Raw genomic sequence first — 22,070 nt, forward strand, 5'->3', positions numbered from 1 at the left:
CATAGTAGAGTGGAGAAGAGATGTGGTCGGTAGGAAATCATTATTACCTGTTGAGTACCCTTTACATAGGATGTACTGAGCTATCTGCCAGTTTATCTCATCCTCAAAATAACCTTATAAGACAGTGAATCCATTAAGATCAAGTCAGAAAAATAGAATCTAGGCTTTTTTGTTGGTTTTACCAAAAATATTTTAATGTTAGGGATTTATTTAACAGCTATTAGAAAAGTGAAAATGCAAAAGAAAAGCCCTAAGTTATAGTGCAGGAAGTAGTTCTTTTTTAAGGCTGGAGGATAAAGGGCAAAGGTTGGAGTTACTAGAATGTAGGAGTTTGGATTAGACAGGACATGATTTTTTTTTTTTAATATAGCAGACTAGTTTTGTTTTGTTTGTTTTTGTGTGTGTGTGTGTGTGTGTGTTTTAATATTTTACTGATTTTTTTTTTTTTTTTTTTTTTTTTTTTACAGAGAGGAAGAGAGAGGGACAGAGAGTTAGAAACATCTATGAGAGGGAAACATTGATCAGCCGCCTCCTGCACAACCCCCACTGGGGATGTGCCGGAAACCCAGGTACATGCCCTTGACCAGAATCGAACCTGGGACCCCTCAGTCGCAGGCCAACGCTCTATCCACTAAGCCAAACGGGTTTCAGCGACAGGACATGATTTGCTATTTAGTTTGATCCACCCAGAAATCCACATTTCAAATCTCAGGGTCTCCTTTCCAATCAATGCCCTAACCCTCATGGTGGAACCTTAGCAAGCCTGTGAATTCAACTTGCTTTGTAATGATGCATCCTACAGAGCAGCTACAAGAACTATGAGATTTGTTGAGAACTGCCTTTGAAGGTCTTTGGCTCTTTATCACTTGAGTCATAAATTTCCAACCAGCATGTCTCAGCAGGTAAACTGGTGTGCCACAAGAATTTTTAAAACATGCAATACTTGATTCTTTAGTCTGGGGCACTGACCTCTTTTCCCTTAGGTTGTTAAAAAAAAAAAAAAAAAAAAAAAAAAAAAAAAAAAAAAAAGGCAACACAAAAATAGCTGTCTGGTATGAATAAATCAAAATTATACCTATTTTTTTGTCAGATGGGGGGAAAAAAGATATATTTTTGGTGTGCCGCAGAATGTTAGTAATTAGTTTATGTGTGCCGAAGGAAAAGGTTAAAAATCGCTGACTTGAGCTGATAATCTTCTTCCTGTAAATTATCCAGCACATTCAGAAACAGCCATTCATTCCATATGCTTGCAGTCAGCTTGGTTAAACACAACAGCCACTGGGTCCCAGAAGCCACTTGATTCCGTGGACACCTTATTGTAATCAAACTCAGGTGATTACCTGATTGGCCGCGGTGGCATTAGGGAGTGAGCACTGAGTTCAAGGACAGGACATGATCTGAATCTGACCATGAGATTCTTTTTCCTGGAAGTCTGCTGGTACCAGTCAGGAAAACAGAAACGGGATCAGCTTTTATTTTATTTTATTTTTTAATTTTATTTACAGAACTTACTGTATAGCATTGGTATGTATGGAACTGAAAAAGGCAAAAGAGTGACACTGAGCTAACACCAAGATGGGAACTGCAAGAGATAACTAGCATTCCTAGGGTAGGGGCAACAAAGGGAAGGGAAGGGAAGGGGTTATCTAGAATCTAGAAGCCGGTGCTGCTGCCTCAGTAGTTCAGAGAAAGGGCCCGGCAGAGCTGGGATCCAGACCTTGAGGAGGGGAACGGCTGGACTGGGACGGATGCTCTCGGAACTCTGATGACGGCCTCGCGGTGCTGCACCCGGACCTCTGAGGCGGTGGCTCTGCCACGTGCTGGTACCAGTGGGTCACACACTAGCCTGGGCCTGGGCGGTGGGGGCGGGGGTGGGAACGGTGAACCCTGAGAACCGGAAGCCAACCGCCACAAGTCAGTAGTTAGCATCTCCGCCCAGGAGAAGCGGAGTAGATACTGAGGGGAACCGGAAGCCCACAGAGAAGAGCCAGCCTCTCCCTCCTCTAGTCCTCCGGGCTCCTCAGCGCCCCCTGGAGCCAAAGCGACGCGCGCTTTGCAGACGCCCAGTCCTACCTCCTCAGGCAGAGGACAGAAAAGGTGGGTTTGGAACCCAGAGAGCGGCTTACCACCCAACTCAGGTCAGGATAACAGGCCAGACTTAAGACCCAGTCTGTGTACTTTGGATTTTTCTCTTCAATCAGGACATGGGCAAGACACTGTTTTACCTGAGGAATCTCAGGCAGAAGCTTTTGATCTACACACACATCTGTAGACCAGAAATGTCAAGTGTCAAGTAGAATTTATCAGGCAGGGCTTCTTCATGTAGATGTAACGATTCAAACAAAACTTTTTAAGAGTGAGTTTTAAAAGAGACTTACATTTGGACTTGTATTAAAAAAAGAAAAAAAAACTGAGGTGAATTTATTTAAGTAGGTTGTTGTATCTACTTTGCAAACATTATGTAGACAGATTGTATAAAGGTTTGCAACATTATTATTATTATTTTTTTTTTGCAAAATTCTGTAACTATTGAGAGCTTTATGCTGTCAAATCACCATTTGTATAGTTTATAATTGCATTTAAAAGTTATAGACTAGCCCTGGCCAATGTGGCTCAGTGGATAGAGCGATGGCCTGTGGACTCTAGGGTCCCGGTTCAAGTCCTGTCATGCCCAGGAAGCTGGATCCCCAATGGGAGGTGTGCAGGAGGTGGCCGATCGATGATCCCTTCTCATCATTGATGTTTCTATCTCTCTCTCTCTCCCTTTTTTATGAAATCAGTTAAGATATATTTATTTTAAAAAATTATAGACTGTACAGGAACTACAGTCTAAGGATATTTTATTGATATAAGTAAACTTTATTAGTATAAATAAACCCAAGAATATGCTTTTATTACTCTTATACATAAAAAGGATTGAAATGAATCCAAAGTTTAAGATATCAGAAACTTAATTCAATATAAATTCTAAATGCTATAAATGCCAATTTTGTGAAAAATATTGGTACCAATGTTATTGATGCATTTTAAATGGCCTTATTGAATTGTACTTTAAAATCAATTAACCATTTTTATTTGCTTTTTATATAGATTTTAATTTCACATGGGAAGCTCTTCTTCTCTGAGCATCTCTTTAATCAGAAGTAAAGTGACAGTATTACACTGCATTAGAAGTTTTCTCTAGGGCTTCTTGGAAATATTTTATTGATTCTGTCAGTCACCAAGGAAGCAGGGGTGGGAAGTTTGAGTGAAGAGAAGGCCTATCATGGCTCTTGTCCTCAATTCCCGCTTCAGTAGGGTGGTTCAGTTTTGTTGCTTTCATATATTGGGATTTATTTAGAGAAAAATACAAAAATCAAATTTGAAAACTGATGAACGAGATGATCCTCAAAGCCCTTTCCTGGTACAACATTACATTGACATCCAGCTTCCATTCCTCACGATTCTTTTACACAAATCATCTTGCTCTGTAGGTTCCACACATTCCTTATTCAAAGACCCCTTATTTACCTCAGGTGATTCACCTTTGACTGCAGAAGAGATCAAACAAATTATATTTAACTAGAGGCCCAGTGCGCAAATTCATGCCCGGATGGGGTTCTACCAGCCTGGCCTCAATCAGGGTGGATCAGGGCCTGGCCTGTCAGGAGGAGGAGAAGGCGGGAGGTTGGCCAGCCTGCCCCGCCCCGATCTGGCTGGTTGGCTGGCCACAGTAGGTGTCATAGAGACTAGTCATTCTGGTTGTTGTGACGTTCTGGTCTTTGGCTTTTTATATATATAGATGGACATGAAAATTCCATTTGGATTGATTCTTGGTCACCTAGAAACATACCATCCATATGGCAATCTTAAAGTAATAAGGGTTATTTTGGGTTTTTGCACCATCTGCTGGACATATTTGTTTTGTACATACTCTGAGAGAACTATACATTTATTTTCAGATGTATGTTTAAAATATTAATATTTTTAAACATGTAAAGGATATGTTTATTATAGGAAATGGTAAGATAAGAAATAATAAAGGGTCGAAACCGGTTTGGCTCAGTGGATAGAGCATTGGTCTGCGGACTGAAAGGTCCCAGGTTTGATTCCGGTCAAGGGCATGTACCTTGGTTCTGGGCACATCCCCAGTAGGGGGTGTGCAAGAGGCAGCTGATGGATGATTCTCTCATTGATGTTTCTAATTCTCTATCCCTCTCTCTTTCTCTCTGTAAAAAATCAATAAAATATGTTTAAAAAAAAAGAAATAATAAAAGATAGACAAAAATCAAGAGATACCTATTATTAAAATCTAATGGTTTTATTTTCATGCACACAAGAATATGTTATCTTTCAGCTTTGATTTGTGGTGTTTTTTTCTAATTTTTATTGAATTTCTTGGGGTGACATTGGTTAATAAAATTATGTAGATTTCAGCCTCTGGCTACTATAGCTCAGTTGGTTTGAGCATCATTCCTTGCAACAGATGGTTGCAGCTTACATTCCCAGTCAGGGCACATACACAGGTTGCAGGTTCGATCTCCAATTGGAATAGTTGTCTCTCTCTCACATCTTATGTTTCTCTCTGTCTCTCTTCCTCCCTCTCTAAATTAATAAAAAATTATATAGGTTTCAGGTGTACAATTCCATAATAAATCATCTATATAATGTATTGTGTGTTCACCACCTCAAGTCAAGTATCTTCCAATCACCACTGTTCTCCTCCCCTCTACCCACTTCTACCCTGTTTCCCTCTGGTAATCACCAGACTGTTGTTTGTGTCTATGCGTGTGTGTGTGTGTGTGTGTGTGTGTGTGTGTGTGTTTTAACTTAATCCCTTCACTTTTTCTTTCCAGTCCCTCTAACCCTCCTCCACTCTGATAACTATCAGTTTGTTCTATCTATCTATGAATCTATTTCTATTTTGTTCATTAGTTTCTTTGATTTGTTAGATTCCACATTAATCTAGTGAAATCATATGATATTTGACTTTCTCTGTCTGGCTTATTTCACTTAGCATACTTTCTGTGTCCAGCCATGCTGTCCTAAAAGAAAAGATTTCCTTCTTTTTTATGACTGAGTTGTATTCCATTGTGTAATTGTACCCCAGGTTTTTATCCACTCGTCTACTAATGGGCACTTGGGCTGTTTCCAAATCTTGGCTATTATAAATAATGCTGCAGTGAACATAGGGTGCATATGTTCTTTTTAAAAATTTTTTCTTTATTGATTAAAAGTATTACATATGTGTCCTTATTCTCCATTACTCCCACCCCCTATTCATACCTGCACCCCTCTGTTGTCTATGTCCAATGATTAGGCTTATATGCATGAGTATAAGTCCTTTGATTGATCTCTTGCCCTTACCCCACCGTCCCCTACCTTATGTTCTTTTGAATTAGTGTTTCAGGTGTCTTTGGATATATACCCAGAAGTGTAATTGCTGGGTCATAGGGCAATTCCATTTTTAATATTGTTTTCCACAGTGGCAACACCAATCTGCATTTCCACCAACAGTAAAACAAGGATTCCCCTTTCTCCACAACCTTGCTAATGCTTATTGTTTGTTGATTCATTGATGAGAGCCATTCTGACAGGTGTGATATTTTATTGTGGTTTTAATTTACATTTCTCTAATGATTAGTGATATTGAACATCTTTTCATAAAGCTATTGATTATCTTCTTTTCCCTCTCCCCCCATTGCCCAGGGAGACACATCAGAAAAAAATATATTGCTACAAGAAATATCCAAGATTTTACTGCCTATGTTTTCTAAAATTTTTATGGTTTCAAGTCTACCACTTAAGTCTTTAATCCATTTTGAATTTATTTTTGTATATGGTATAAGAAGAATTTATTTTTGTATATGGTATAGTTTCATTTTTTGCATATATCTGTTAATTTTCCCAACTACATTTATTGAATATTTTAAATTCTTGATCTTTGGTGAATATTATTGTAATTGACCCCAGAGGTAGGGTTTATTTTGGGGCTCTTTTTTATTTTGTTGATCTATGTGTTTGTTTTATGCCAGCACCATGTTGTTTTGATTACCATGGCCTTGTTAATAGCATGATTCCTCCAGCTTTGTTCTTCTTTCTCAAGATTGTGGTGGCAATTCTGGGTATCTTGTGGTTCCATATAAAGTTTTGGAATATTCCTTCTAGTTCTGTGACCTACATACACCATTGGTATCTTTAAATTTTTTTTTTAAATATGTTTTTATTGACTGCAGAGAGAGGAAGGGAGAGGGAGAGAGAAAGATATAAACATCAGTGATAAAAGAGAATTATCAATTGGCTGCCTCCTGCATGCCCCCTTTTGGGGATCCAGCCCAAAACCCAGGCATGTGCCCTGACTGGGAATCAAACTGTGACCTCTGGTTTATGGGTTGACAGTCAACCACTGAGCCACACTGGTCAGGCCACCATTGGACTAGTAAATTTAGTGAGGTATTATTAACTTTGAAAAATATTCTTTCATTTTTAAAGATTAAATTGATATCTTTTAAAAACACGATGTAAAGTTCTTGTGAAGATTTTCCAGTTAAACACCAATTCCTTTCAAGAGCAATTGGATTTTGCTTGAGAAACTTGGATATAAAACAAGATAATTATTTTATATGATTTATTTTCTTTTTAAATTAAAGAATTAATTATTCTGTGGTGCACTATTATTTCTCAGCACTTTAATTTTTTAAGTTTTCAGTTGGGACTTCTCTTGGTTTTTAAGAGGATCACTACCCTTGCATTGGACCTTGATATGTTTGTTTTTTTCTATAGCATCTCGTGTGGTTAGATCAGTGAAGAGTACTTTATTCTGTTGATTGTATAAGAACAAAGCCAGACATTGGACTAAAATGTATTTTTGTAAATTTTGCTTTACTGTAGAAAGTATAGTAAGATTTTTACCTGCTGTGAGGTTTAGCAATCCTTAATGGCAAGATAGAATTGACAGTCCTTAAATGGAAAATTTTTGAGAAGCAAAACATATGGTGTAATCTCACAAATATAGCAATTGCTTAATGGATATAGATTCAGTTTAAATATACTTAATTCTGATATCACCTTAAGGTTTCACATCATTGCCAGATGGGTTGCAAACTCTGTTATTGTTTCCTTTCCTTGGTCTTTGCAGCAAAAGTAATTAGGGATGAAATGGCGGTTTTTACCCTATAATTCACAAATGAATGGATGGGTATTAACTTGCAGTAGAGTGGTTTTAATGACTCACAGCACAATATCTGAGTCCTAGTGATAGAGGACAATGGTTACAGCATTGTAATTTAGAGATAAATAAGTCTTAGACAATTTATGAACATGGTTTAGTTCTCTCTTGGGACAATAGTTTTTTCTTAAATGTTTAAATATATATTTAAGCAATTTGCCAAGACACACATATATATACTTTAGACTGAAGTATAAAAATAGCCAGGGGCAGTTTGGTGTTAATATTAGTTGAATACTTGCAGTTAATACATGAGACTGAGCAGTAGTGTCAAAACGTAAATTCTAGATTCATTTCTTATTGCAAATGCAAAATGAGTGAGCAGATGAATTATTACTTCCTGATTTCATCTATCAATAATTTTAGAATAGACTCGTGTTGAAAGAGAGAGTTAACAGTGTTTACATCTATACCCTCCCCCCAAAAAACTCCTCTGTTTCCCCACTTTTCCTCCTTTTGGCCAATGTTATTAAAGTGTTAAATTATAGAAGCACCTTGGGGGCCTATGACTTTTCCCCTAGAGAGTTCTATAGTTTCTCAGAAAAACAAAGGGAACAAAGCAGTACAGTTCCTCTTTTTTCCAGTGTTCCTTCCTTCTTTTTCATCCAACTTAAAGGTATGTGGACTTTGTCCTTACCACCTATTGCTTTAGCGTGACAAGGCAACTCGCCTTGAGAAGTAGGGAGTAATGGAACTGTGGAAGGTCATAATTAGAAAGGCACTTCTATTTCAACGTTGCATTTAAACTTGATTCCCCCCAGGGCTGATAGAGAAAGAAGAAGCAAAAGCAAGCCACTGAATGTTGACTGTGAATATATATTGCCATATTAACGTGTTGTAGTTAAGAGTGGAAGAAAATTGGTGTTCTTTTGTTGCATTGTGGACTGAATTAAAAATGAAAGGAGAAAACAAAACAAAAAACCATAAAAGGGCCTTAGAGACCTAAAAAAAGCCTCCACACTTGAAATTTGGGATTAGTGGTTTTGAAGTATTTTTGTCAAGATAATGCTGACTGTATTTATCATGATAATGCAGAAAATGGCCCAATCTTCTGGTCGAATAAGAGTTTTCTTCCTTCTCTTTGCTTTCCATTGACAGGGCAGAGTAAACAGACAGGTTTCTGCATTTTATGATCTTTAGAATTGCAAGGAAGAATTTTAATGTATAATTCAAGCGATCCACATGATAAATAAGTCGTGAATAGAGAGGCTCTCGTGGATGCTGATCTGTAACTGACTCAGATGGGCTCTTCAAGGGGTTTGGTTTCAGAGCAGTAGCGGATTTCAGAATTCCCGTATTAGCAAAAACAACATGTCTCATTGTGCTCCACAGCTTCTCACATCCTCTGCTGAGTGCACTTTCAAGTTATTTTAAAAACATATTTGTATCATATTATTTTATATTGAGCCACAGAAGTGTGTGTGTGTGTGTGTGTGTGTGTGTGTGTGTGTTAGAATATACAGCAATAAAAGTGCCTTTAGGAAAATTTATTATTGTAAATAATGTTGCTTATCAAGCATTAACATTGTTTATCTAAAACCACTCTCAACTGGCTTAGATCAAAAGTACGTTTCATTCTTAGGACAAATGATGATGGAGATATTATTAAAGGTTGCTGAGCAGCTTTTTGTGACTTTGAAAACAGCTGAATCAACTGGGAGGGAACAGCAAGGGAATGACTTAATTGATCACCTGCACAGCGGGTGTTTCTCTCCACCAAATTCGATCCTGCTGGGATTTGATGTACCTGTCAGTTATCCCAGTGACCTGTCATTTTTAGCAAGTATAGAAACACAGGCAGAATGAGATTAAAATAGCTGGAGTCTCTACATGATTGCTTTTAATGAATACTTTTTTATTAAGTTACTACTATACTACCCATGTGAATGTTCTCTGTCAGTCTCCACAGTGTATGTCTTTTACTTTTAAATGTTTCCTGGGTGAGAAGGGGGGTTGTCTTACAGATAGTGTCTCTGAATAAACCTACTTATCTGCTACTGAGTGAAACTGGAGACCTTTTGAGCTAGAGTCTAAATTAAACACTTTTATTGCTTTAGTAATTTGCCAGAGTCCTTAGGGATAAAAGTAGAAAAATATTTCTTCTACATTTTGCAAGACACAATCAGCTTAACAAAATTCAACTAACTGTCCAGTGCTGGGGCATCCTAAAAGTAAGTGTAAGTGATGCAAGTTTGAATCATTTGCCTGTGTTTTCCTTGATGACCTGTGCCTCAGAGTGGGGAAAGATGGAGATCTGCACCCGATGGTATTTCTATGGGACCCAGTTCCTAAGGCCTTCATAGAGTAAGTAACATGCCAGGGTGTGTAGATTCTGAGATTTAAAGGTATTTACTATAATGTTTCCTAAACCAACTACTTCATCCAATGCTCAATCCATGGAACCATCATCTATTTCAATACTGGAGAAATGCCTGACTGTATAGGGCTAGTCATTTTCTGGGCATTTTCCAGGATAATTTTGTCTGGATGTGACTTTCCTCTTTTATGGTGACTTTTAGTTCCAGTCCTGAGGACAGATGTGTGTCTGAATGGCAGTCTCTTCTGAGCACAGCCTCCATGCTATGACAGAAGAGCTGGAGGATGATCTCAAGTGCATCTTCCTCTCCTCCTCCTCCACGCTGCTTTTTGAAAAGTTCTGTGTGGCTGACATTGGTAACATCGCATCCCTCAGCAACATCCTGTTGGAGAGATGGTGGTCATCATTAAACAAATCCTGAATCAGTGTAACATCCGGAAAGGAACTTAGTGTGAGGGGCCAGACAAGTCTGGGTTTCATACCCATGCAGCCTACTGGTAACTATGGGGCCTAAATGATCTTTCTGGGTCTCAGTCTCCTCACCTGTAAAATACAGATAAGAATATCTAGTCCGGTGTGTTGTTATGGAATCAAATGAAGTAATAGAGAGAGAGAATGTTTAGCAAAGTGCTTGGCACGTAGTAGGTACCTATTAATTGGTATTAGTGTTATAGGCACCTCTCACCTATAAGCTTCAGAATTCCTCTGCTGACTATTTTAGTACAGATTGATTCTCAAGGTCCCTTTTTTTTAAGTTTGTTGTGGCCCTCCCAGAATTCATGAGAAGCACCTGGCAACTTTATCTTGCCAAGCCATGAGACTGCTGGCTGCTTTGCTTAGGGAGTAAAATGGCCCCTTTTTCCTTCCCAATTTCCTCCTCCCTTTCAGAATTCTCTCATTAGGGAGTTTGTTGTTTTTTTTTTGTTTGTTTGTTTTTTGAGTTCCCTTCCCTTCCCCCCACCCACCACCCATTTGCTCTGTGTCCTTGGCTGGGGAAGATCACAATGGGTTGTTAGTTACAAACTGGCTACAAATTGTCCCGGCTGTTTGGCCCTCTTGTAACTTTTCTCAGTTTCCCTATTCCTCCTGCCCTGGAATCCTGTAACATCAGCATAATATTCATGAGATGTTATTGAGCCCTGACTATGTGTACTAGTCCAGGTTTGCTGGGGGGTAAAGAAAGTTGTAAGACTGGTTCCAAAGCTATTGACCTAACAGAAATAGGAACTTACACAGGAAAATTGAACTAACCATAGAAAGAAATTGAGTGCTATAGCGTGTGTGCTCCAGTGCTAGTCAAGGTTCCTGTTCAAGGTGAATCAAGCAGCTTATGCCAGAGTGTGAACCAATGATCTGCCTCCTCCCAGTCTTGCTATGAAGAAAGACGTCAGCTAAGCTACCCAATGCCCTTGGTGGAGCAGTTGACTTCTCTTCTGGCCCAAGTCTGGTACCATTCTTGGTTCACGCTTTGAGGATCCCTACTCTTGGAACCTGTTACACCTGCCACTTGAGGGAGCCTCATCTCTTTGTGTCTGACTGTATTTTAAATCTATAAGCAATCTAGCACAATGTTAGCACAAAATTGAGACTTTGCTAAATTGATGTCATATACTTTTTGTGTCATTAAATGCAATAATGGCACAAAAAGCAGGAAATACCACATTGCTTCCAGCCTTATGCTTGAAGATGAGCATCTTCTGTAGCTAGAAGCTGTTCTTTTTTCACCACCATGATCAGTGGAGGTGGTGGCAGTCTGTTCTCCCTGTATCTTTGCAGGGTTCTTAATCTTATTTTTTGTGTTATGGACCCCTTTGGCCAACTGTTATATCTGTGGACCATTTCTTAAAATGATGTTTTTAATCATATAAAATACAATTTGTAAGGTTACAAAGGAAACCAATTATATTGAAATATATATACTTATTGAAAGGTTAAAGCCAGTGGTGCAAGGGCAGGCTAAATAGCCACCTCAGACGGTGATTAAAGAAAAATTGAATTTATTTAAGGAAAAGGGGTTGGAGATGGGGATATCCCAAGGGAAGGGCTGCACAGCCCTGAGCCAAAGGGTATTGGGTCCATGATGGCAGCAAAAATATATCAGGACAGTGCAACAAGGAAAGGCCTAGAAGAAGCAGCAGGAGAGCCTAGGCTGGGCTGCTCTGGCTCACTGGGAAGTCAGGAAAAGGGGGCTTTGTAGACAGGTTCAGGGGTTCAGCCGGGACAAGTTGCCACTGCCCATTTCTCCACTGGGTGCAAGTCTCATGGGGTTCCTTAGAGGTTGGGGATATGTGATTAAGGGAGAATAGTGGGGGGTGCTCCTCGCTGGGTCCTTTGTTCTGAGCGTGTTTATCTCTTTCTTACAGGTGGAAATCTTAGGGGAGGTAACAGAGGAGGGTCTTAATAGAATATTTATCAGCTTTCCAGCTATGCTCTTTCAGGGTTGTGGTCTCCACTGATAATTAGTAGGTGCCAAGGCTGGTCCGACCAATGTAGCTGGCTGGTCCTGAGGCAGCCACAGTATCACTTGTCTGGTTTTGCTGCTTTTCTGGGCCTGGAGCTGAAATACAACTGAGGCTTTGATGTTATCTTTATGGAGGAAAGGTCGGGGGTGTGGGAGGTCCAATCCTCAGGACCAGAGATATGCTAGGGGAGGAAAGGTTACCCTAGGGTGAGGTTCTTGTTTTTCCAGTTTTGCCACTTGCCAGGCATCTGATGAGCTGTACCTGGTGAGCTTCCATACCTGGCCCATTGTCTCTGCTCTGGAGTCTAACACTTTTCAAAATGTTAAAAACAATTTGTGACAGTTCTGATTGTGTTTCATTATTAATATATAACAAAATCTAGCATCTAGTCTAAGAATTACCATTATTTTGAAGAAGTGATAGGCACAAATAACATTTTGACCTACCTATAACTACTCTGATGGGTTATGAAACCATCTGTGCTTTCATAGGTAACTTAGTCACATACATTGCTAACAGGGTTGAGGTTTGTTGGTTGCATTATAATAGAAGGAAATGCTAGAATTTTAGTTAGAGATTAGTGAAAATAAGTATATATATATATTCTTATTTATAATGCCCCCTGCATTCACTCTCTGGTTAAGAACCCTTGCTTTGGGAATACCACGCTGGGAAAAGGGGGAGTTCTGAAACTTTTTATTACTTTTCTTGGGACAGATATTTTGGGCTTGTAATAAATCCAATTATAGTTTCAGTCCCTGCTGTGGTTCTATTATAATTTTCTTTTGCTTTATTTGGAATACAAAGGAGCAAGTTTTTCCTCTAATCTATTTGTGGAGACCAACATTCTACAACGACTTAAACAAAGGCATCTCAGGGAGAGTATTTGCATAAAATATACCTCCTCAGGAACAGTTTTTGCTTTCAAAGGTGATCACAAGGTCATATATATCCCTTTGGGGGAGTTTTCTTTCTTTCTTTCTTTCTTTCTTTCTTTCTTTCTTTCTTTCTTTCTTTCTTTCTTTTTTTTTCTTTCTTTCTTTCTATAATATATTCTATTGATTTTTTACACAGAGGGAGAGAGAGGAAGAGAGAAACATTGATGAGAGAGAGACATTGATCAGCTGCCTCTTGCACACTCCTACAGGGGATGTGCCCGCAACCAAGGTACATGCCCTTGACTGGAATCGAACCTGGGACCTTCCAGTCGACCACTGAGCCAAACTGGTTTCGGCTGGGGGGAGTTTTCTTGAGGAAGCTATAAACAGAGCCCAAGAGAGAAAGGGATCTTGGAATTCTAGAGTGGCTTCTTGGAGCAGAGAAGTAGATCTGAGTTCAAATGGGAAGGTTCAGTTAGGTAAGAGATGGAAGAGGCTTCTTGGAGCAGAGAAGTAGATCTGAGTTCAAATGGAAAGGCTCAGTTAGGTAAGAGATGGAAGTGTGTTCGTGGAAGTGGAAAGGTCAGGTAGCTTTGGTCCCAGTGAAAGAGTGAGGGAATATGAGCCTAGACAGGTAGAGTGAAGATGGCTGTGATGGATCTTCATTGATGCCAGAGATGCAGAACATTATTGACAGAGGGAGTCAGGGAAATCTTTTAATAAGAATGAGATAAAGAAATTTCTGATGCAGGAATATCAACATGACTACATGTTTTTAGTTGAATTGGGTTTGGAAAGAAAATATGGACAATAATTTTATAATCAGACTAGAGGCCTGGTGCACAAAATTCATGCATAGGTTAGGGCGTTTCCCTCAGCCCTGCCTGCATCCTCTCCAATCTGGGACCCCCTTGGGGGATGTTAAACTGCCCGTTTAGACCTGATTCCACCCAAGTGCACATCCCTTTCACAACCCAGATTGATGGCTTCCAACTGCTCACCTGCCTGCCTTTCTGATTATCCCTAACCGCTTCTGCCTGCCAACCTGATCACCCCCTAACCACTCCCATGCCATCATGATTGATGTCTAACTGCTCCCCTGCCAGCCTGTTTGCCCCCAACTTCCCTCCTCTGCCGGCCTTGACCACTCCTAACTGCCCTCCCCTACAGGGTTGATTGCTTCCAACTGCCCTCCCTTGCAGGCCTGGTTCCTCCCAACTTCCCTCCCCTGCTGGCCACCTTGTGGTGGCCATCTTGTGTCCACATGGGGACAGAATCTTTGACCATATTGGGGCAGCCATCTTGTGTGTTGGAGTGATGGTCAATCTGCATATTACTCTTTTATTAGATAGGATAGAGGCCTGTTGCACGGGTGAGGGCCAGCTGGTTTGCCCTGAAGGGTGCCCTGGATCAGGGTGGGGGTTCCCTTGGGGTGTGGGGTGGCCTGGGCGAGGGACCTTTGGTGGTTTGCAGTCCAGCCATGCCCCCTGGTGACCCAAGCAGAGGCCCTGGTATCTGGAATTTATTTACCTTCTACAATTGGAACTTTGTAGCCTGGAGAAGAGCCAAGCCCCCTGCTTACCCTGTGGCTGCTGCCATTTGTTTGGTTTTATGTATCTCCTATAATTGAAACTTTGTAGCCTTGAGTGGAAGCCTAGGCCGGGCCAGGAGAGTTGGAAAGCTTTCCTTCCTCCATTGCCAGAGGCAACTCTAGCCTGCTCTCTCCAGCTCCAGAGCTGTGGCTGCCGCCATTTTCCTTGGAACTTATTTTCTTTAATTGAAAATTTGTATCCTTGAGTGGAGGCCTAGGCTGGCCAGGGTGTGTGGAAAGTTTGGCTTCCTCTATTGAAACCCAAGCCTCTCAACTGCTTTCTGTGGCTGCACCATCTTGGTTGGGGTTAATTTGCATAGTTTCTCTGATTAGATGGTGGGTGTGGCTTGGGCAGAGTGATGATTAATTTGCATATTACTCTTTTATTAGATAGGATGGCAAGATGGATGGATAAAATTATCTCTGCTTTCCCTATTGTAGCATTTTCCATAATTGCCTGATAATAGGATTCACTAGGAGAGCTGATTAATTATTCAGGTTACCAAGATTCTGTTCTGCAATTTATATCCCCAGTAGGCCTGCGATTTGTCATTTTTAAAACTGGTCCATGTGATTTTATCTTCAGACAAGTTGGAAAATACTCCACAGGAATATTGGTCTGATGAGAAACTGCATGTGAAATGCCCTGACCGGTTTGGCTCAGTGGACAGAGCATCTGCCTGTGGACTGAAAGGTCCCAGGTTCAATTCTGGTCAAGGGCATGTACCTTGGTTGTGGGCACATCCCCAGTAGGGGGTGTGCAGGAAGCAGCTGATCAATGTTTCTCTCTCATCCATGTTTCTAACTCTCTATCCCTTTCTCTTCCTCTCTGTAAAAAAAAAATCATATATATATACGTAAAAGAAACTGCATGTGAGAATGTCAAAGCAAAAATTGTGCTGGGCTAAGTTAAACAGACAGTGGTGACTTTATTCAAGGCTATTGTAATAGGGGAGAGAAACCAGAACTCAGTCTGAACTAGTCAACTCCAAGTAAACGAAAGGGAAAAGGAAAAAACTAAAGTGTTTTAGGAAAGAGATAGGTCAGTGGGATGTGTAGAGCAGTTTGATTTATTCCCCAGTTTGCAAGTGTTTATCTCTGTGATTTGGCCGCCTGTGTTTGCTAATTAGTGCATTTTAGCCTCTAAGATTTATTCCATTTAGCACAAGTTGTATTAGAACATTTTCAGGAGGTCAGCCTGGGGAATGGTCTCTGAAGAAGAGACAACTGAAACCCTGGGAGCGGATAAGATTTTCACAAACTTACTGGGATGTATAACATTAGTGTGTCTTACCTTTTTTTAAGGGAGGATAAAGGGGCAAAATAGAGGTCTAAGAATGCAGATTTGTTAACCAGTAGAGGGTGGTCCTGGTGTTGCCTGCTCCAGGGAGGTCTGTGATAATAAGAACAGTAAGAGGTGCCATTGATTTGTTCATGGAACACTGGCAAAGGAGAGCATCAGTAAAGCAGGCAGGAGAGTCAGGTGCAAGATTTGAGAGTGAGTGGTGAGACAAAGGAAGATAAATCCCACATGATTTCACTTATATGTGGAACATAAAAATCAAGATAAATGCACAAACAAAACAAACAAGAACGAGTGGTAAAAAAAAAAAAAAAAAAAAAAAAAAAAAGAAAGAAAGAAAGAAAGAAAGAAAGAAAGAAAGAAAGAAAGAGAAACCAGGTGTACAGGTGGAGATCTGGCTTTGAAAGAAAGATGTAGGAGGAAAGTCACAGGATTAAGTTACTGAGGATGCCTGAAATTAATGTGTTTTACCTTTTTCTCTCTCCTTTTTTTAGTGATCAGAAATGAATGAACAGCCAGAAAAAAACAATTCCACTGAAGAGGGACACACAGGTCAAAGTACTCCTGAGAAAAACTGTCACATGGGACAAAAGCAGCTGGTATGGCATGTGGATATTACGATTCCATGGAATTTGAGGAGTTTCTAGTATAGGGGTTCCTGAGAGGCCCCACATTTGCAGGGAAAGGTGGGCTCACTCAGGACTCCTTACAAAGGATTTCTGCCTCCTCCCCATAATGATGGGGCTTTTCTTCCTCTTCACTCTACTCACTACTAAGCTGGTTGCACCTCACGTATCTCCGCTGTGCCTCTCAGTTTCAGCATTTTTATTAATTCTTCTATTGAATTTATTGGAATGACATGGATTAATAAAATTATATAGGTTTCATGTATACAACTATATAATACATCATCTTCATATTGTATTATGTGTTCACCACCCCAAATAAAATCTCTTCCATCAACATTTATCCTCCCTGTTACCCACTTTATTGTTGTCTGTGTCTATGAGGTTTTTTTTTTCTTTCTTAATCCCTTCACCTTTTTCACCCAGTTCCCACCCCAACACCTTCCCTCTGACAGCTGCTAGTGTATTCTCTGTATTTATAAGTATGTTTTTTATTTTGTTGGTTATTTTGCTCATTAGATTCCACATATGAGCAAAATCATATGGTACTTACCTTTCTCTGACTTGCTTATTTCACTTAGCAAAATACTTTGCAGGTCCATCACAAAAGTTAAGATTTCTTTATTTTTTAAGACTAAGTAATATTACATTGTGTAAATTACCACAGCTTTCTTATTCACTTATTTACTGATGGGCACTTGGGCTTTGTACAAATCTTGGCTATTATAAACAACGCTGCAACAAACATAGGGAAGCACATCTATTTTTCAATTTTCAAGTTGTGTTTCAAGTTTCTTTGGATATATACCCAGAGCAGTTCCATTTTTAACTTTTTGAGGTAAGTCCATACTGTATTTCAGTGGCTATACCAATCTGCATTCCCACCAACCGTCCATCAGGGTTTCCTTTTCTCCACAACCTTGCGAATACTTATTGTTTGTTGATTTATTGATGATAGCCATTCTGAGTGTGTGGTGATATTTTATTGTGGTTTTATTTGCATTTCCCTGATGATTACTGATATTGAGCATCTTTTCATATGTCTATTGGGCATCTGTCTGTCCTAAATGGAGAAGGTTATCTTTATAAAATCCTTTAAAAGAGCATTCCCTTCCCTTGTGACATATATAACACATGTTCAAAATAGGACATCAGGACTGCTTAAAGCAGTGTTTTTCAACCTTTTTTGGGCAAAGGCACACTTGTTTCATGAAAAAAATCACGAGGCACACCACCATTAGAAAATGTTAAAAAATTTAACTCTGTGCCTATATTGACTATATATAAAGTAATTCTCTTGAATAGGAATCAAATAAACACAAAGAAAGTATTTTATAATTACTTTATTATGAAATATTAAGTAAACAAAATAGTGAAAAATTATAAAATTCTTGTCTTGTCTGCACCTACGGCACACCAGGCAACATCTCGCGGCACACTAGTCTGCCGCGGAACAGCGGTTGAAAAACGCTGGCTTAAAGCATCTTTGTTACTTGTGTTCCTGACTAGGCCCCATTTAATTTGGAATTATAAATAAACCCAAACAGAGACTCTTGAAAATTTATGCTAACACTCTAGACAGCCATTTTAGAAAGATTTTCCTCTTCAAATCGGTCTTTGACTGAGAGTGTAAACTTCCTTTGGCTGTGGCCTGCATCGGAGCCCTGGTAGAGCACACACTCGCGGGGTGCCAGTCCTTCTGAAAGGTCCCAGAGCACCGGAGGGAGGACTGTGTGTCCTTGGGCTCTCTGTGAGGTGACACGGTTTACCTGGGCTTCTTCGGCGGACAGCTGTGGAAAGGCCTTTGCTCCTTTGTCCTTCTCTACCATAAAATGCTAATTCTCACTTTCATCCCCACCGTGTTTGAGAAGCCAGCTGGTGTTTTGCAGGAATAAAAAGAATTATGTTCCCATTTGTTTGTTTGTTTTTACATATGTTTTATACTATGGATTTCTTTGTTCAGTAACTTGAGGAAATTTACATCATCTTCTTGAACTTAATTAGGTTTAACTGGTTATTTCTCTAGATAACAGTATCTGTCCCTCATGCCATTATGGTAAACGTTACTGAAAATTTATTTTGATACAAGGTAAATAGATAAAGCTATCCAGTTCTTACTGCTAATACATTTTATTTGTCTCATAGCAACAGATAGAGCGGCAGTTAAGATGCTTGGCATTTCAAAACCCTGGACCCCAGGTAGCAGACTTTAATCCTGAAACACGACAGCAGAAAAAGAAAGCCCGGATGTCAAAGATGAATGAGTATTTTTCTGTGAATTACAAGTAAGATCATAGTTTATTTTATTTGATCTCTGGGATAATAAAATGCATGAGTTCTACTTGACAAAGCAAAGTAATTAAAGGTTGTCTCTTGTTTATGATTTAAATATATGTTTTCTAAAGTACAGTATCACCCAATGTGTCTGGAAGTTAGTAACTTCAAGAAATAAACTATAATCCCAAGCTAGAATTCAATTTCAAAAAAAGGCTTCAGAGAAATTTAATAGGAAAAATGATTAAAAGTAAGTAAGATACGTCATTTGAAGGAGAAATAATGTAACCATGGGAATAGATTCAGATATCAAATGGGCACAAAGTATCATAAATACAATGATTGCTAATGCATCAGAAGTATAAGCTAAGTAAGCCATAAAGAAATAACTTGATAAATTCTACTACTTTGAAATTAAGGATTTATAACCATTAAAAGACACCCTAAAATAATGAGACACAACTCACAATGTAGGAAAAGTTATTTATAATTTAAACGATTAGTGCTCCAAATCGACAGAGAATTCTACAAGTTAAGTTTTTTTTAAAAAAGGTAAATTTCCTCTGAGAAAAAAATGAACCAAATAATGAACAGACATTTCATAGAAGAAAAGACTAATAAACACTCAGGATACTGAGCCCCATCAGTAACGTATGGAGAAGTGCCCATTCCCCAGACAGCAAAGCGTTTAGTCTGATAATATCAGTGTTGATGAAACTATACAACACACATTGGCTCTATTTTCCAGAACATCACTGCCATGTCATATTTCAAAGTGTTGCTTGGTAATCTCCAGGAGTCTTTCCTCTGAGTAAAGGGATCGCATGAATGAGGTTGTTGCATAATAAGTTGTCCTCAGTGTTGAGGAACATTGCACTGTTGTGTTAGTGTCCTTCTTTTCCCTTGCAGAGTTATGAAGAAGTATGACAAAAGTGGCAGGCTAATCTGTAATGACGCTGACCTGTGCGACTGCCTGGAGAAGAACTGCCTGGGCTGCTTCTACCCCTGCCCCAAGTGCAACTCCAACAAGTGTGGGCCGGAGTGCCGCTGCAGCCGCAAGTGGGTTTACGACGCCATAGTCACCGAGTCCGGAGAGGTCATCAGCACCCTGCCATTCAGTGTTCCTGACTAGGAGCCGCTACACGTGAATTGATTTGTTTCTTCTTCTTTACATTTAAGACAACCCATTTATTTGTCTTGGTGAACTGTAGGGCTTGGGGGGGAAATGTTGGAAAAACATACTTAAGAGTCGTGTTCTCCAAAGCTGTAATACAGTGTAGAATGGGCAGTCATTCTATAACCTTTTTACTGTGTCTTCTCAAATTCTTTCCTTTGCGTGGGTAGAAGACCGTGATAGTGGATGGATCTCTGTTTCTCTCATCAATACTTCCTTCTCTACTCTGTCCTCAAACTTAAAATCTCATTCCTTTCTGCTGGTACATCTGAGAAAATGTAATTTTAAGGTTTTCAGAATTTTGAGGGTAAAAGGTTTTTGTTTTGTTTTTTAACACAGAATCATACATTTATAATATCTAGTTATCCTTAGAATTGTACACATCACTAATTCTAAATCAGAATTGCTATTTGGACTTTAAAAAAAGGACCAAACTTTATGACTTTGCATATTCACAGTCTCATTTGTTATTATTACTTTAATAATATTAAAATTAAATTTGGTAATGTTTTTATTAAAAATTTATATTTTTACTTGTAAAGTTGAGAAATAAGGACTTGCGTATCCTAAAAGCCAGTGGTTTACATTGTTTTCATTTCAGGCTCAGTATCTCAAAATTTGTTTTCAAAAGAAGAAAACTTAAGTTGTTATACAAATGTGAGTTTGTTGTATGTTTGTTAATTAAGTGTATTGCTATGCAGTTGAATAGATATATGCAGTGTGTTTTTTTCAAATCTGATGCATTGTGGGACGTTTATAGAAAGTTGAGCTGTCTTTGTATTTGGTTTTATAGTCCCATTTACCTTAAGTTGGTAGACTTGTATCATATATTTTTATTATCCTACATCCAGGTCTATAATTCATTAGGTTGAATTTGCATTTCTGAGGTGATATCGATGCTGCTGGTGTGGGGCCAGCTTTTGAGAACCATTTCCTTAAGTTATATTAGATATGTAATGTATGGAAGGGTTTAAGTAGATAATTGAATAAATGCTTTAAAACATTATTCAGCGTTTTAATTTTAAAGTAAACGTTTCAAGGGTTTATTTTCCCTCTATAATCATTTTCAAAAGCATTTATTTCTGCACAGTCCACGTGTCCCAGGGAAGGGTCCTGAGAATTCTAGGCTTGTTATTTCACAATATGTTTGGAGACGAACATAACAAAAATTTTAGAAGTCCTGTTTTGACTACAGTACCCCTGTGTGTGTAGCAGGAGAACTTACTCTGTTTCCTACAGAATTTACTAAGTTTGCCAGATTCAACTCACTTTTACTGAGCCAAACAGTGTGCTAAGTACTTCCAGTTCATTACAAATGATCATCACGGCAACTGAGGAAGATAGGAACTCAGATCACCGGAATCAGACCCTTTGAAATGCCTACCAGGAGCGTGCAGCCCTGAAACCAGTCAAAAGGATTAGGGGGCTTTCTTGGTTTATGTTTTATTTTGAGAGTAATTGTTATTTTTTATCAATGGCTAACCAAATGCATTATGTTATTACTTACTTATTTTACAAACACATGATTTTTTACATTGAAAGTAATCTGACAGGTTGTCTAAATAATAAACTAATCAGCAACCATGAACCAAGAGGCTTCTCTGTGCCAGGCCCCGAGCTAGGCACAGGGATGGAGCAGTGAGTGAAACCCAGCTGCTTCCTGTCTTCACAGAGTTTGTAGACTATAACCAATCTTGTTTGTTTATTTTGTTTCTACAACGGAGGAAATTCACACCAAAATGACTCTGTTAAGGACACATGGAGGAGCTGGCAACCTTGGTGGTTAGAACCCCAATACTAGGCCAGTGTTCTCTGCGCGGCACCAAGCATTTCCCACGTCTGCCTGATTGTAAAACGCATTCAAGTGCTTTTAATAATACACATTTCTCAGCCCCGTCCCAAACCTCAGGAATCTCTGCCTCTAAGGATGAGACCTGGGAATTCATATTTTAAAACAAGCTCCCCAGGTAAGTCTCAGGAGCAGGTAAGTTTGAGAAACACTGCCTTATCACTAGTTGTCCAATTCTCATATTAAAAAAAAAAAAAAAAGAATCTTAGGCAAAATAACACTAAAGTACCTTTCCCTTTTGTCTCCTCTTGTCATTCAGTCTTAATCATTAGATGAGATAATCTGGTTTAAAAAGTGTGTCGGCTAATTATGTTGGTAAATTTCCAAAGCAATAAATAAAATAAGGTAAAATGAATTGAGCAGTTATTAAGCAGATACCTCATACTGCT

General features: G+C 39.2%; 1 protein-coding gene across 1 annotated transcript; it reads left to right on the plus strand.

The window, feature by feature from the left end:
• The first annotated feature begins 16,190 nt into the window (after positions 1–16,190).
• Positions 16,191–20,838, plus strand: ARL14EPL (ADP ribosylation factor like GTPase 14 effector protein like). Its single transcript, XM_036410766.2, has 3 exons — positions 16,191–16,357; positions 18,530–18,669; positions 19,568–20,838. Exons 1-3 carry the CDS (start codon positions 16,262–16,264, stop codon positions 19,788–19,790), a joined length of 459 nt encoding a protein of 152 aa, XP_036266659.1. The 5' UTR covers positions 16,191–16,261; the 3' UTR covers positions 19,791–20,838.
• The last annotated feature ends 1,232 nt before the right edge of the window (positions 20,839–22,070 follow it).

This window comes from Pipistrellus kuhlii, unplaced genomic scaffold, assembly GCF_014108245.1.
Source record: "Pipistrellus kuhlii isolate mPipKuh1 unplaced genomic scaffold, mPipKuh1.p scaffold_m20_p_4, whole genome shotgun sequence".
Lineage (NCBI taxonomy): Eukaryota > Metazoa > Chordata > Mammalia > Chiroptera > Vespertilionidae > Pipistrellus > Pipistrellus kuhlii.

What these genes read in the sequence shown, in the direction of transcription:
- ARL14EPL (XM_036410766.2), top strand. Translation starts at nt 16,262, where the DNA reads ATGAATGAACAGCCAGAAAAAAACAATTCCACTGAAGAGGGACACACA. An exon ending in ACATGGGACAAAAGCAGCTG is followed by an intron (nt 16,358 to 18,529) that starts GTATGGCATGTG and finishes TTTGTCTCATAG; the next exon opens with CAACAGATAGAGCGGCAGTT. An exon ending in TATTTTTCTGTGAATTACAA is followed by an intron (nt 18,670 to 19,567) that starts GTAAGATCATAG and finishes TTTCCCTTGCAG; the next exon opens with AGTTATGAAGAAGTATGACA.